This window comes from Rhinoderma darwinii, chromosome 3, assembly GCF_050947455.1.
Source record: "Rhinoderma darwinii isolate aRhiDar2 chromosome 3, aRhiDar2.hap1, whole genome shotgun sequence".
Lineage (NCBI taxonomy): Eukaryota > Metazoa > Chordata > Amphibia > Anura > Rhinodermatidae > Rhinoderma > Rhinoderma darwinii.
This window is the reverse complement of record NC_134689.1, coordinates 167104159-167121667: the sequence shown is the minus strand read 5'-3', so window position 1 is coordinate 167121667 and position 17509 is coordinate 167104159. Positions and strand designations below refer to the sequence as shown.

Below are 17509 nucleotides of genomic sequence, written 5' to 3'. Positions count from 1 at the left end.
TGTGCATGAGGCCTAAGCAAGGGGATGGTGAGTTAAAATGAAGCAGAGAGTTGGGTTGTCTTGACGGCCGTTAGCGGAGCTCGGCTAACATGTTCCTTCTCATGAGGTGCCTGAACTGGAAGCCGACCTTTTAAATATTTTTTACAAAAAGCTTCCTATTTTCATATTTTCAAAATGCTTTCTGGTTAAATCTAGAAAAACAAATTTGTATATGTACAACTGGTAATTACCAACAGGTTCTCATCTGAAACATCAGTGGCTACCCCTTTTTTTATGTTGTGAGACATTTTCTGGCTTTTAATTTATGCTGCAATTATTTTAATACAGACAATCTCAGCTAAGGTGCCTGATAGCAAAGTCTAACACTGAAATAATTGCTGAGCCGATGAATCAACATGCTTTAGTTAACAGATTTTAACATTAACCAATTATTCAAATTAAACAGCAAGCATATGGGGTGTACATTCTTATTAGACTAAGGTCTACATTATTTCTAGCAATTCAGACAACAAAAGTATCACATTTCTGAGAAAAAAAATAAAAAAATGGAAATGGGATATGCATAACAAATAATCCAATAATTTGCTAAAGTAAAATCATATTTGACTTATATGAAGACATCATTTTAATAAAACTGTATTCAGAGCAGCATATATGAGATATAGTGACTCTAAAACCTAATACACTTCAAACTATTTCTTGCATGAAAACTAAGATCAAATTTACAGAGAAAGCAGTTGAGTAATTACAATTTAAAAATTACAAAATCACTCAGGCTTTAGCCATATTTACATCAGACAACAATGTATAACAAGTTCCTTCTTCCCTTTAGAAAGCACGACACACCTTTAAAGGGGTTTCCAGGTTTTAAAATCTATGGTCCATAAAATAGCCCATTAATTGGTTAATGGTGGAAGCAAGAACCCTGGACCTCCACCAAACAGCAGAATTGTAGAGCTACGGTGCCCACTTCACTGCCATATGATGTAACTGACACTGCAGCCATCAATGTTAAAACCTGAAAACCCCATTTAACTGTTTTAGAAAATATAGAATTATGTTGTATATGATGGTGAGATCTATACAGGCAACGCTTGCATTTTCTTTTCTTCTACTGATATGTCTGTTTTAAATTTTCTGATAATTGACTGGAATTTATATATTTGCTGATAACACATGATGAGTCTGCCCTCATGATCAGGAGCAGGGCAATGGCTGTAATAAAATTCCTATGACTTGATCAGTGCCCATACCTTGTATGGGCAGACAGCCCATGGTCCATTGAAGGACACAAGGGCTGCCTGACCATATTTCCTGTGGTTATGGCATACTTAGGTATACCCTAACAACCGCCTGTGTTTGGCTAATGTACTGGCATAAAGATACTGTATATTCCAGTACATTGTTGTTAAAAATAAAAACAAAATAAAACATTCCACTATAGGATTAAAAAAATAAAAAAATTAATAAAAAAGTAATTCTTAAAAATATCAGTAAAAATAATGCACATTTGTTTACAATAAATAAACAGTATTGACCCCTTAATGACCAGCCTATTTTAGGCCTTGATGACCAAGCTATTTTTTACGTTTTTCCATCGTCGAATTCAAAGCGCTATAACTTTTTTATTTTTGCATAGACATAGCTGTATAAGGACTTGTTTTTTTGCAGGACAAGTCGTATTTTTGTATAGCACCATTTTGGGGTAGATATAAGTTAATTAACATTTATTAACATTTTTGGGGGGAATAGAAAAAAAAACAGCATTTTCGCCACACTTTTTTTTCGTCCTAAATATACGCCATTTACTGTGTGGTATGAATAACATAATAACTTCCTTCAGCGGGTTGTTACGATTGCGACGATACCAAATCTATATATTTTTCTTATGTCTTACTACTTTTACACAGTAAAAACACAATTTTTTTCAAAATTATTTGTTTTTGTGTCTCCATATTTGAAGAGCTATAACTTTTTTATTTTTCCTGCCGCTGAGGGCTTTTATTTTGCGGGGCAACTTGTCATTTTTATTGGTACCATTTTGGAGTACATACAACTTTTTGGTCACTTTTTATCACATTTTTTTTAAGGCAGGATGATCAGAAAACAGCAATTCTGGCATTATAATAACTTAATAGCTTTATAGTTGGGGTCGTTACGGACGCAGCAATACCAAATATGTGTAACTTTTTTTTCATAATAAAGCATTTTATAAGGGGAAATAGTGTTTTTTTCATTTTTCTACTTGGGATTTTTATTTGTTTATTAGGGACTTTATTAAACTTTTTCAAACTTTTTTTATTAGTCCCACTTTTATAATAGTCGCTTTTATAATACACTGCAATACTTCTGTATTGCAGTGTAATATGCTTGTCAGTATAAAACTGACAGGCATCTGTTAGGCCATATCTCTGGCATGGCCTAACAGGCATTAACTAGAGGTAAACTATAGAAGGCATTGGCACCCCGCGATCACATCATGGGTGTGCTGTGGATTGAAAGAGGGAACCGCTTCCCTCCAAAACCACTTAGGTGAGGCGCTCGCTATTGAGCGCCACATCTAAAGGGTTAAACTGATCAAGCAGCACTGCCGCAAGCCCTCAGCTACCTCCGGTGGATGAGATCAGAGAGCTTTTACTGCTCCCGGCGGCGCTGTTGTATTCCGATGCAGCGCCATTAAAAGGCGTATGCATCAGAATAAAGCCCGTTAGTGGCCGCCGTGAAAAGGCGTATTGGCGATCACTAACGGCTTAAATTAAAGTCCAAAACCACAAAATAATATACACACATTGTGTATTGTCACATCCGTAACAAACTGTATAATTTTGCACTCTGCAGGCTTTATCTCTAATTCTCAGTTGTCTCTGAGTTAGTGGGTGTAGTCTAACTGCTATTATGTCTTCTATACACTGCGCACATAGAAGACGAGAGTCCACTTCTATCGCTATCCATAACACACACACACACACACGCACACAAACACACACATATATATATATATATATATATATATATATATACCCACCTACCTACCTATCTAAAAATACATATAAATAGCAGCACCACGAAAAAGATTGCATAACTGTGCAGCTGTGAATTCAGCAATGGGGTGAGATAGAACAATTACTCGTAAGCTGCAGCAGCATCTGTGTTCCTCTATCTGTCTCTCTCTCACTCTGCTCCGACTCCCTCCTCCACCTCCTCTCCATAGACATCTATGGCCAGCAGTAGTCTTGAGTAGACGGGAAAAAAAAAATGTAAATTCAGATTGAGTGAATAGTAAGGAAGGGGGAGAGGATGGAGCCTGATAAGAGGTGAAAGAGGCATTTTTCTCTAACAAGATATAATACTAAGTTTTTATATTTACTTTTACTATTGATTTATGCAAATTTTGTTGAAAAGTTTCTGACCATTAAAAGTAAATCCCTGCAGCTACTGTAATAGCTGCAACCATAGTCATGTAAAATAAATTGAATGAAAAAATACACAATATAATAAAAACAGAACAGAAACAAGTTAATAAAGTTATAATAAAAATAAGGTGATACATTCCCTTCTGTCATGTAGCGGGTTTGTGGACCCTCTAGGCTGTACCGCCGTAGCGGGGAGGCGGCTGGCCAAACAACAGGGAACCCCAGCAATACAATGTCCTGCACAAGGGTACCTGGATAGTCCAGACAGTGCCTGCAGCTCTGGCACAGATAGAGATGGGTGCAGCAGTTAACGCCAAACGTGGCGGATGACACAGGTGCCGCAGATTGCGCCAGACTTGGCAGATGACACATGTCGTGGCAGATGACACAGGACATAGCGGATGGCACAGAAGCCGCAAGTTGTGCCACACGTGGCGAATTCCTCCGAATGTGGCAGATGACACAAGACGTGACACGACTCCGACACTAATAGGCACAGGAACAAGAACAGCACGGGATACAGGAACAGGTAACAAGGCACGGGTAACAACTGGAACGGAAAACACTAAGGGACCATATGCAAGACAGACTTGGGATAACTAACAACGCTCAGGCAAGGATCAGAAGGGCTGACACCTTCTTATAGACCAGGAAACCATGGGCCGTTGATGATGATGATTTCCTGATGTGCGCGCTCTGGCCCTTTAAGGCCGGGCACGAGCCTGCGCGCGCACCGTACGGGACACAGCAGAACAGAGCGGAAGTGAGCGCTGGTGTCTCCTAGGAAGGAGATGGGGACCAGCGCTCACAGATCCATGGCTGCGGGCGTCGGGAGGTGAGTACGCCCGATGACCCGCGGCCATGGACGCTACAGTATCCTCCCTCTTACGCCCCCTCTTCTTGGGGCCAGAGCGAGAGAGGAATTTCTTGATGAGAGCAGGAGCACTGAGGATATCTTCAGGCTCCCAGGACCTCTCCTCAGGACCAAACCCTCTCCAGTCCACGAAACAGAAAGTCCTTTCTCCTACCCTTTTGCAGTCCAGGATCTTCCTCACCTCGAATATATCAGAAGAACCTCTGGGAGCAACTGTGGAACTAGAAGTCTTGCTGTAGCGGTTCAGGACCACGGGTTTTAGGAGGGACACATGAAAGGAGTTGGGGATTCTGAGGGTAGGAGGCAGCTGCAGCTTATAGGAGACAGGGTTTATCTGTTGCAGAATCTCGAAAGCACCAAGGAACCTGGGAGAAAACTTGTATGAGGGCACCTTCAAACGAATGTTCCGAGAGGACAGCCAGACTTTGGTACCCGAAAGATACTGAGGCGGCTTTCTTCTCCTTGTATCTGCTTTTTGCTTCATGCGATCGACTGCCAGCAAAATAGAGCACCAGGTCTGCTGCCAGGTTTGCAGAATGTCCCCATATGCAGAGTCAGAAGCGGGTATCTGAGATGTGGTCGACACTGGAAGAGGGACTCCAGGATGTTGACTGTACACAATGTGAAATGGAGTGGAACTGGTGGACTCACTTGTGTGGTTGTTGTATGAGAACTCGGCCCATGGAAGAAGCTGTACCCAGTTATCGTGCTGTGAATTGATGAAGTGGCGGAGATAATTCTCCATGATCTGGTTGATCCTCTCAACTTGCCCATTAGACTGGGGGTGATAGGCTGAGGAAAAGTCCAATCTCACATTGAAGAATTTACAGAGGTCTCTCCAGAACTTTGAAATAAACTGAACCCCCCCGGTCGGACACAATGTGAAGAGGCAAGCCATGCAAGCGAAAGATGTGCTGAATGAAGAGAATCGCCAGTCAAGGAGCAGAAGGTAGGCCGGTCAGCGGCATAAAATGTGCCATCTTAGAGAACCGGTCCACCACCATCCAGACAGTGTTGCATTCTGCTGAGGGGGAAGGTCTGTGACAAAGTCCATTGCAATGTGCTGCCAGGGGGCATTGGGTACAGGCAGAGGTTGAAGCAGGCTGGCAGGCTTGGAGTGAGTAACTTTGTTAGAAGCACACACCGTGCAAGAAGAGACAAAGTCCAGAACATTTTTAGGTAGCGTGGACCACCAGAAGTGACGAGCAATCAGGTCTCGGGTTTTACGGACACCAGCGTGCCCAGCTAGTTTAGAATTGTGTCCCCAGCAGAGAATTCTTCTCCTGTCTGCCAACCGAACAAAAGTCCTCCCCAGAGGGATGTCTCTAACCTGCAGAGGATTAGCAGTGACAATGCAGGATGGGTCTATGATAGTCTGAAGGGACTCCACCGTGTCTTCCATCATAAATGATCTGGATAGGGCATCGGCCCTCACATTCTTGTCCGCGGGACGGTAGTGGAGCACAAACTGGAAATGGGTGAAGAACAGCGACCACCTGGCTTGACGGGGATTCAGTCGTTAAGCAGACTGAAGGTAGGTAAGGTTCTTGTGGTCGGTGAAGATCAGGATGGGGGAGCTGCGCCCTCTAGAAGATGCCTCCACTCCTCGAGAGCCAATTTGATGGCCAGTAGCTCCCAATCTCCAATAGAGTAATTGCACTCAGCAGAAGAAAAAAGTCTAGAATAGTAGCCGAATACTACTGCCTTTCATTTGGAGCTCCTCTGGAACAGAAGTGTGCCAGCACCAACAGAGGAAGCGTCCACTTTCAGTGAGAACTGCCAAGATACGTCAGAATGATGGAGGATCGAAGCTGAAGTAAAGGCTCTCTTGAGGCTAATAAATGCGGACTCTGCCTCTGGAGTCCACACCTTGGCGTTCACACCCTTCTTGGTAAGGGTAGAGATGGGAGCTGTCAGAGATGAGAAGTTAGGAATAAATTGCCGGTAGAAATTGGCGAATCCCAGGAACCGCTGTATGGCTCTTAGGCCTTGAGGACGTGGCCACTCCAGGACAGCTCTCACTTTCTCAGGATCCATCTTGAGACCTTGATCCGAGATGATGTAGCCCAGGAAGGTAACAGGTAACAAGGCACAGGTAACAACTGGAACGGAAAACACTAAGGGACCATATGCAAGACAGACTTGGGATAACTAACAACGCTCAGGCAAGGATCAGAAGGGCTGACGCCTTCTTATAGACCAGGAAACCATGGGCTGTTGATGATGATGATTTCCTGATGTGCGCACGCTGGCCCTTTAAGGCCGGGCACGAGCGTGCGCGTGAACCCTACGGGACACAGCAGAACGGAGCGGAAGTGAGCGCTGGCATCTCCTAGGAAGGAGATGGGGACCAGCACTCACGGATCCATGGCTGCGGGCGTCGGGAGGTGAGTAGACCCGACGGCCCGTGGCCATGGATGCTGCACCTTCAACCCAAAACACAATGTAGGTGTGATGTGCATGCATTTTATGTGATTGTCACACATGTTACATCCATGTTACACACAATATTTTGTCACCATTAATTATGAAAAAGAGTTGATAAACAGTTAACCCAATCCTTGTTTGACATGGTGGCTATACCCTATACCTGTAAGTAGAATAATTTAGAACTCATATTATAAATAAGCAAATGGGGAAAATATTGTGAGACAGAAAATGTATTGGTGGTGTCATGACCGCTATATTATAAAGCAGTTCCCAATGTGCAATATTTTTCTGCCAACAAAGTCAAAATGGCGCTCAGAGGAACGCCACTTGGTGTGGATTCACTTTCCCTCCAACGCTTCATTTATTGAGAGGAGGGACTTCACTGCATGCTTTTTCGTGATGGGTGGAGGCGATGTTTTGTGAGGCGAGTGTGTGCGATGCTGACATCACCTCCCGAGTAGTACACACCCCCAGACATCATGGGGGAGTGTTAACAGGAAGGGGTGGAGTAACTATGCTTAAAAGGACAGGGAATTCCTTTTTATTCTGACGTCAGACTCCAGGAATAGGCGCCAATATTTGAAACCCAAACACTATGGGTGATTGACTCCTTGCCACTACAAATATGCGCTCTTTGAAAAGACAGCCATAATAACCTTTTCCAGCACCTAGGGAATCCGGGTAAAGCTGGTTCTAGCCCATCTCCCCTGAGGAATCGTTTGGCCAAGAGGAAACGCGTAGGGAGGATTTTTATATGGAGAGAGGTTCCCCGATCGCCTTGTACTGATTAAACAGTGGATAATATGCAGCATCTGAACGGGGAGGGGGGCATTGATCCCTATATTCCGTGACCATAATTGCTAAATTGTATAAGGGGAACATAAAATGAAATGTCTGTAAAACTCTCTCCTTAAAAGCAACATTATGTGTGACTAACCCTTTATTGGGTGAATATCTTGTTGCCTAATTTGACCAAAAATCACGAAAAATAATGTTCTAGATACATGTTATACGAGATGCAATGTGACCTATGATGCATGAATACACAGATATGAATCCACTATATATGTATGTTAGTATTTTTCTATTTTTTAAAGAACGCACAGTAAAAGTTATATATTATATATATAAACTCCGGATCTATCTCTTTTTATATGCTACGGAGGACTGTAAAGTCTAAGTCTGGGTGGTGGACTTCAAAATTATACCATCAATATTCATTAACAAAGTCAAAATATTAAAACAATATAAAATTTGTACAAAGCAAAATAATACCACTCATTTACTAAAGTATGGACAGATTGCCAATACTGGCCATGAATCCCAGATGGAAAAGTCAGGTATGTCTTTGAACACGCTGGTTTCTCCTTAATCATTGTCCCTGCTGCTTAATTAACCTATTTTAGACAAAATCAAAGCTTTTGCACAGGGTTCATGTTGGCATAATGTGTTGTGACTGTCACTAACAGAGCTAATGACTGGGACTTTGAGAGCACCACATGAGACTTTTTCATGTGCGTTGCCAAGATAGAATATCAGCTATTCCTGGAAAATACTAGCCATCTGTGTGCAGCCCTGTGCCCTTTAGACTACAAAGTGGAAAATGTACATATTAATAATTTAAAAGCTGCAAAATGTATATGTAGATAGTTTAAAAATGTAAATATAAATCTATAATAAAGAAAATACTTGTATTAATTTATATACAAATCAGTGAGGGTCTGATCTGCCAGATCACCTCTGGTTCACCACATGACAGGTTTAAAAGAAATATCATTAATATCTACTCTGATCGGGTGGCTTAAGTTCACGCCCCGTTGATGCTGGGAAGAGAAGACCGTCCAGTTGTTAATTTATTAATAAATTGGGATATCAATTTAACGGGCTCAAGGCTGAGGTAATTTAGGCTGATTTCAGAGGAACCGAGGCATATACAAAAACGAAGTAACCGGTACTGGAATCGGGGGAAAAGGTGCAGTGTAGGTATGGCAGCAGATTAACATTTCTGGGGACATAACAAGCCTTCTTTAAGTATGCAAGATTCCATGGTAGCTTTTTATAAAAAAAAATTGTAGAAGCACAATTATGAGCAGATCAGCAATTCCAATCTTTGCCTTTTTTGTTTTTTAACTCTTTTTTAATCAAAATGCTTTTAAGAATATAAAATTATGCCACCTGAATCCATATTTGAGCATATGAATGTTCACATTTTAATATAGTAAAAATGAAAATCTAACATATTATTAGCCCTTTGATTTTAGACAAATCTGTGTCACATACTGTATCTAAAAAAATTTGTACATTAATTATATAAATGTGAGAAGATCGCTTACCTCTTTGATGAACTGCCCCAACTGATAACTTTCCCCAAAGAGTTCCAATAAATATTATTATAAGAAATGTTCCTTTTGTTGCCTTCTGCAGATATCTTTTATTCATTCTGTTACAAAATATAAAAAGCAAAGTTATTATTGTTCAACATCAACACATAAATAGAATATGTCCATAACCTATTTTCCATTATGCAAAACAATTTAGTTTTTCACAATTATTTTATTATGTATAAATGAACCCCATGTGTTGTGAATGTTGTCCCGGAATATTGATTGTTGAGGCCTCAAAACTGCTGACAGAGCGACATACGGGAGGGCATTGTAAACATAACTTTTGTCTCAGTCATGAAAGTTACATGACCAAGAAAACAATGTTTAATTTCCCCCGTTTCACAATCGCAAGTGCCATTAAGGCAGACATTTGATGTGCAAGTGCTCCTGCACTACACGCTGCCAGTCCCACCCCTCTGATCACCTGGCTAATGGAATACATTTTAGTGACTAGTACCGTTGATTATTTACACCTTTATACCTATAGCGGTGGACATCAACAGAAAAAATGCAGAGAATTCTCCTTCCATCTCATGGGGTTTTTGCCTACCTCTGGATCAACATGGTAGGATTATAGGTTGAACTTGATGTACCTGCCTCTTTTTTCAACCTTATCAACTACTGCATGCGACTATGCAACAATAAATGATTTGTTATCCCTGATCATAACATGTCACTCAAAACCAGTGACTATTGCTTGTTTATATTACATTCCATCCATAATTTCACACTACTGCTAAAGATCTTTATTATATGTCATGATGGATTATATCACCCATATATGCTGAATATTCCTGCATAATTTAATTCTCACACGCCTCCTGAGTTAAACTAATTAGAAACGTGCGTCAAGGCGAGGTGACCAGACACACTTCTGACCATTTACCTAGGTGAGCTATTTTGTCACTGTTACAGCTGATAGTACCAGATAGATCTAGGTCAGTTTGTAGCTACACATATATACATACTTCTTTTTCTAGTTCCATTTTTGACAGGTGATGCAATATCATTACACTTATTGCTTATATTATATAGTGTTTAACATTGTGAACTGGCAATTTATTATGCCACTACATTATATAAATCATTATTTGGCTAGCTAGCTGCTTTATTAGAGATCTTTCATGTATACTGGTATTTTACTCTATAATAGTCTCCTATTCCAATGTGACTGTGGCTGTCTATTACTTATTCAGTATGTGTACTAGTTTCTTTTGGTGATCCATCATTGATTTTATTATGTGCAATATTTTATGTATTTTCAATAAAATGTATACTATTTGATATGAATAGCGATGATTGCATGACCCTTTTTTCTACTTAGGTTGTATATATTTGCAAGGATTTGCATTCAAGTTCAATAGTTGGGATGATATATATGTATAATAATTTAATTCTCGTTTGAACTGAAGTGAATCAACATTGTCCACTTTGACTATTCCCGGTGGTTTTCAGTCTGTTTATCTGCTTTGTGATTTGGAAGCCAAGCAAATTGAGCACTCTACATTTAGCAATTTTTTTTTAGCCTGGTACCTGATAGTAGAGATATTCTGAAAAGTCCATTATAATATGACGTTTTAGGGACCAGAGGAGAAAATCCAAGCACCAGGGGAGTCATGAAGGTTTTCTGAGTGGAGTAAAAGAGAAAAACTTAATTGGGTCAACTGAATTAACCAGCAGAGGGAAAAAGCAGAAGTCCTGGTGCTTGGTACCATGAGTGCCATATTATAGGATTCTTACCATTATTATGTAAAACAAATGTATTCTAAAATGTAACTTCTATCTGATCAATATTTTTACAGGTTTTTTTTATTGCAGTTGCAAATCAACATTATAAGGAGTCAAATCATTTTAGGCAGCAACAGCAATTATTAAGAAACAAAAAAAAAATCTGAATCATCTGCATTCAATCTCTTCCTCAACTTTAATCTTCAACTGAAAGGGTTGTAACCATTTGTAATAGCAGTTGTATTTTTCCAGCATTTGTTTTCAATTTTTTACAATATTTATAAAAGGAATCCTGAAAGTTTGTGCAGTAGGATAAATATTGTTTGAGCAGCCGTGCATTGCAGGCGAAGTGACTTCAATTATTTCCTTTATTATCTTGAATGTATTTCAATAATTATCTGTGAAAAACATTTTGAGCTACTTACTGTACATGAAAAATTAATCGGATTTTACTGGGTCTGAATTTGTGACAGAAGTAATTAAGGAGTTGATTCACTGGAATAATAATCCATTTATAACTTTTGGATAATCCTTGAAAACTTTAAATACATATGTCAGAATGATGTTGCAAAGGTTTACTGGAGTATTTCTAGCAGCTTTTATAGCATGTAATACAAAAACAAATCTTTAAAGCCTATTTTGTAAAACATCAACAGAATATGCAATATATAAGTGTAAAAAAAAAAAACCATGAAAGCTAGCAGCTGCAATAGTTTAATCTCCTCCATATAAGCATCCTTTAGAAGCTTATCCACTCCGCGTTTCCAGCTGAGAAACATTGTTTCAGCATGAGGTAAAAATTTAATAGCAATAATTTTCTGAACCAATTGCTATACTTATTTTAATAGTACAGTATTGATACATACACTCCTAAACATTAAAAATTGCAACACCAAGAAGGACAAGTCGTAAGGTTATGTAAATCGAGGAAGTAGCAGGTGTCGCTAAGATCTGCAAATGATAACATTTTCAAGCACCTAGCTCCAATCTGTGGTATGTGTAAGGGACTTAAAAGCCAGATAAAAAGCAAAGTTTTTTAGCCACATGAAACCTCTAAAATCGGATTAAGTGGTGTGGGATGATTGTGCAATGCCTCCTGTTCGTCGTGGTGCTTGTTATCACCACTTGTCGCAAACTGAGAGGGATAGAATCCTTGAACTGAGAGACTTTGGTTTATCACTTCACTATGCGCCTAGGCCGAGATGTCAGCACTATTCAACATTGCGTGTCCTGGAGGTTGGGAGAAAAATAACGAACGCGAATGACAGCAAGAGGTGCGCGGAAGCAAACCTCTTCATGGACATATCGTCTGTTTGTATGAATGGCACGTAGTGATACATTCTGTACTGCAAGTGAAATTGAACGTCACATCACAAGCCTACGGTGGCAACCAGTGTCGGCACAAACTATCAGAAGGCGTTTGCACGACATTGGGCTACAAGACAGACATCCAGCTACAGGTGTTCCATTGACAACATGAAACCTCTCTCAAAGGCTATCATGGTGCACATCAAGACGGCAATGGAGACTGGAATGTAGGTCTATCCTCTTTAGCGATGAGTCCCGCTTTGGTCTCGGATGCAATGATAGGCAGAGGCTGGTCTGGAGACCAGATAGGCAATGCCATGAAGAGTCCTTCACAAGGGAACGTCAAACCGGATCAGAGTTGTGGCTACCCAATTCAGTTTGTTGTCTTTTGATTATTTGCGACAAATATCCTGTTCAATACAGAGTGGATTTTTGGCACCCAGTACTCAAGGCACATGTCCCTCCAGACACTGCCCCCTTTCAGATATCACAGTGTCAATCGTTTTAATTTTCACTACAAAATAGGCTAAGGAAGTTAAAGAAAAAAAATTTAAACATCAAAAATCCCATTCCCATATTATATCATGTAGTATGGTAGCATTTCTTTATATTATTGAATATTTAAGAAATTATTTGCTAGGAGTTGTCCTCCACCTGAAAAAACTCTAAAGTTTTGTCAGATGATAGTGTTGTTTACCAAAGAGGTCATATCAGTACTCAAATGATATAATATAGAGGGGAAAAATCTTTACTCTTGATTTTGTTTCAAATTCAAAAAGTGTATATATTTTTAGGAAATAGGAATAGAATTACTTTTATTCTCACATTTTCTGATCTACAGCTAGTGCTAGAATGGCCATGGGCAAAAGCAAATAGCTCAGATTTCCGACATTGAAAAGTAAATGTTTTAACCATCTCAAATGCACATCTCGGAGGTCTGCAGGAAAACTTTGCCACACTGAATGCAACACTGCGGTGAAACAGTGATTTCCCAAGAGCACTCTTGTGAAGGATAGATTTCAACAAAGTGCTTGTTTCCCAATAGGAGAGGAAATGTGTTTTGATCCTGTTCTGACTGATGCACAACCCAGATCTTGCAAATCTTGATCAACAGAAAAGTACCGGGGCAACCATCATAAACGATCAGCCAAGTACAAGATAAACCTTGCAAAAAGCAAGCACAAATATAAAGGATTAATAAAGTACAGTAGATGTTAGGAACATCTTTATCACAAGTTATTGTGTTTATATTCTACCTCCAAGTATATGCTTAAGCTGTTCTTTCAATAGACACATACAAAGGGAACAGCTGAATTCAACTTAGAGATACACACAACGTTAAGTGATCAAAAACATATTTTAAAAATATGAAACTTAATGATCAGTTCATGATCCAAATGTCAAGAGAGCACTCCAAAACAAGTATATCATTTCTAAAAACACGGAAATTAATTATAAATCATGCAATAGATAAATCAGTAGTCAAGTACTGAAATAAATAAACACAACATGATATGCTAATGTAGAAATGTACTGGTAGAGATGAGTTCATCGTTTTGCCTGATCCACCTATTAACCAGATTCATCTATTTACAGGTTTGCCAGTCAATAGAATAAGATGGGAGAATCAATGTGCATATTAATCCCGTAGGTTGTTTTCACATTGCTATAAGACCGGCGCATTTTAGTAAACATATTACGCCTGCAATACCTGTACCTCTAAGGTTCAACTGAACTAAAGATATATCACTATAAGATCCTATGAGAGTAAAAGAAAGTACAGAGCAGCACCATACAAGAAAACAGGTATGGAATGGGTGCACGCCTAAATACACATGCTATGTCCCATTATTCATAACGCAAAAAAATAAGGCAGCACTCCGGGATGTCACGGTGCAATACCAGAAAATGAAGGACTTTAATCCATAAAAGAGCAGCGACAGAAAGTGCAAGGATCACATATTTATACAGGTCAGCCAATTAGGCTGATTGCAGTGTAATTATACAAAAACGTCGGACATTTTCTTTGTATAAACAACTAAAAAACAATTGTGTTCACATACATTTAAGTATAAAGTGTACTGTATGAATTCAGTTATCGATTATACAAAAACTTATATAGATGTACATACAAAGTACATATATCAATAAGTGCCCCAATAAAGTGCACCTGTGCAAAAATTTTTTAGAACTCACCAATCAGACCAACTGGAAATACATCCTCATATGATTAAGGCATAAAATTGCACATAAACGGTGTTCTAAATGCCCATCTGCGCCGATGCAGAAGTGTTAACTATGTCAACCTGAGTCTGATCGTTCCGCATACTTACGCGCATGTGCACAGTCTATCTAAGTGTAACTGGCGCCATAGTAAATAAGGGCAAACGTGTCTCACTATATTGTATTAGAAGCAGGAAGCGTCTTAGGAAGGGCAAGATTGCAGCAGCAACATTTTATTGTAGGGCAAGGAATGGCTTAATAGTGTCTACAAATGGTACATAGCCATGATGCAAGTTGCCCAAATAGGGAAACCGCACCCATGGCTTAAACTTCACCATGTAGGGAAAACAATCCTGGGAATGAACCAAGACCTGTCCCAAACCAGTAACATAATAGACCAATAGAACACATATAGCCAAGACCTGTGTCTATATTCTTATTACAGTGGGAATATATCCACTTCTGCTGCCCCCTACAGGGGAAATTAAAAAAATTAAAAAAAACGCACCATAACCTGCTGGATGCATAATCTAAGTGTGCACACAGCCCAATAAGCAAATTTCACGATCAGTAACACGGACAAAAATTAATTGAAAAAAATATTTCATAAATGTAAAAACATATATCAGAAATACAAAAATAGAACAAGGGAGACTTTTATAAACAATTAGAGGGATATACATTGAATTCAACATGGCTAATATATATATATATATATATATATATATGTATATATATATATATATATATATATACATATATATATATATATATATATATATATATATATATATATATATATATAAAAACAAAGAAAAAGCAGCACCGTTCCTTCTGTATAGGGTGCAAGAAATTCCCGTTCAGACACTCGACCGGTGTCCCAAATAACCAATACGCTCCAAGATACGAGACAGCACTCCAGAAATTGTGAAAAAATAGGATCACTTTAATGCGACGTTTCAGCCCTACTCCATGGAAAGGCCCATGGAGTAGGGCTGAAACGTTGCATTAAAGTGATCCTATTTTTTCACAATTTCTGGAGTGCTGTCTCATATCTTGGAGCCTATATATATATATATATATATATATATATATATATATATAAATAAAAATTCCTAAGATCCAAATCTATATGGAGGAAGAGGAGAAGCACACCGAGGGAGACAAGGGGGCAAACAGCATAATGTAATGACAGACTAGAATAGACCACCTATTTTAAAGTCCACATTCATACCATTCCCCCCACTTTTCAATTGAGGGACATGGTCTATGACCCTGAATCTCAACTGCCATTCACTGTGGTTATGTTCTGCAAAATGTTTGGAGACCGGTAAATCTATTTTTGATGCGAATAGTGTATCAATGTTAGTTCAGTCTAGTTTTTAAATCCAACGCCGTTTACATGGGCATTGAAGTAGATAAATAACATAATCACTATTGCAGGTGAGAAAATGCTGAATACTGTATCTTTTCTTATTATTCCCAAGGGGATGTTTGAATTTATCGCCTTTTAACAATAAAGGGACAGTTTATACTGTTCAAGCAGGGAAAGCAACCCTTGCGGGACCGACCGGTTAGAGACATTAATTTCCTCGTCTTTAAATGACCTATATCAGAATGTACTAATATATCCTTAATGCTTTTAGATCTTCTTTAAGGGAATAGAGGAGGGTCCCGAAACTCAGGAATACGTGGCAGACCATTATTGAGTATTGACTAATGTTTCTTAACTACTTTTGATATAGTTTCACTCTGTTCGGTAAAAGTGGAAACACAGGGAATGAGGCTTTGTATAATTTTAGGCTTGTCTTGCTTCAATAGAATTGATCTATCCAGCATATCTGCTCCCTCTCTATGCTTTTGTATGATTCTTTTAGGGTACCCCCTAGTAGTAAATTTTGAATTCATTTTTTCATACCCCTCTGTGAGATGATCACTATCGCCAATAATCTTTTTGACACTCAAAAATTGGCTATAGGGCAATGACTTGACCATAGGTCTAGGCAGATTACTCTCATATTCAAAAATGTTATTCCTATCAGTAAGTTTTTCATATAAGTTTGTCGTGATAACACCTGCCGAAACAGAAATCATGACATCAAGGAACTGAACAGCTACACTGGAATATACCATAGTAAACTTGACATCCAAACCTATACAGTTCAGGTAGTCATGGAAGACATTAAGCTCCCTGACATAACCTCTCCAAATGAGGAAGACGTTGTTTATGTACCTCCACCACTCAACTACAAGATCCTATGGTGACCTTCGATCAATGCAGTTAAATCCACGGGAGGTCTGGACATTGCAACTCTAACACAAATGTTAAAATGTGCCCCTTATTGAAGTATTAAAGCCAACCTAAATGAATTTCAAACTTTTCAAATCATTACACCCAATACATCTTCACCTTATTTATTAATGATATATAGGATGAAATTAATAGCACTGTTTCCCTTTTTGCAGGTGACACAAAGCTATGTAGTAATGTTCAGTCTATGGAAGAGCTTTATAAATTACAAGATAATTTGGACACACTGGGTGTTTGGACATCCACTTGGCAAATGAGGTTCAATATGGATAAATGTAATGTAATGCATCTGGGTACTAATAATCTGCATGTATAATAAGTCCTAAGAGGCGTTAAACTGGGAGAGTCACTTGTTGAAGAGGATCTGGGTGTACTTGTATATCATAAACGAAATAGCAGCATGCAGTGTGAATCAGCTGCTTCTAAGGCAAGCAAAATACTGTCGTGTATTCAAAAGAGGCATGGACTCGCTGGACAGGGATGTAATATTACCACTTTACAAAGCATTGGTGCGGCTTTATCTGGAATATGCAGTTCAGTTCTGGGCTCCAGTTCATAGAAAGGATGCCCTGGAGCTAGAAAACAATACAAAAGGAGCAACTAAACTAATAAAGGGCAAGGAGAATCTCAGTTATGAGGAAAGACTAAAATAATTAAACATATTAAGCCTTGAAAAAGAAACGACTAAGGGGGAGATGATTAACTTGTATTAGTATATAAATGGAATAATTTATAATACAATATAAACTGTACAAAAAATATGTTGAAAACATGTTCTACAGTATGTAAAATTACCTCAAAGACAAGGGGGCACTTCCTCTGTCTGGAAAAAGAAAGG

At 38.9% G+C, this 17509-nt stretch overlaps 1 protein-coding gene across 4 annotated transcripts in view; it reads right to left on the bottom strand.

The window, feature by feature from the left end:
• The window catches only part of TAFA2 (TAFA chemokine like family member 2), a 343128-nt gene that overhangs the window by 18000 nt on the left and 307619 nt on the right, over positions 1-17509 (bottom strand). For 2 of the 4 annotated variants that reach the window (XM_075857009.1, XM_075857011.1), the window contains 2 exons: positions 10635-10728; positions 9051-9157 (listed from right to left, as the gene is read on the bottom strand). In XM_075857009.1, the coding sequence (XP_075713124.1) occupies positions 9051-9156 (106 nt within the window). In that variant the 5' untranslated portion in view covers position 9157; positions 10635-10728. The remainder of the gene's footprint in view (positions 1-9050; positions 9158-10634; positions 10729-17509) is intronic. The other 2 variants (XM_075857010.1, XM_075857012.1) reach the window with 1 other exon arrangement.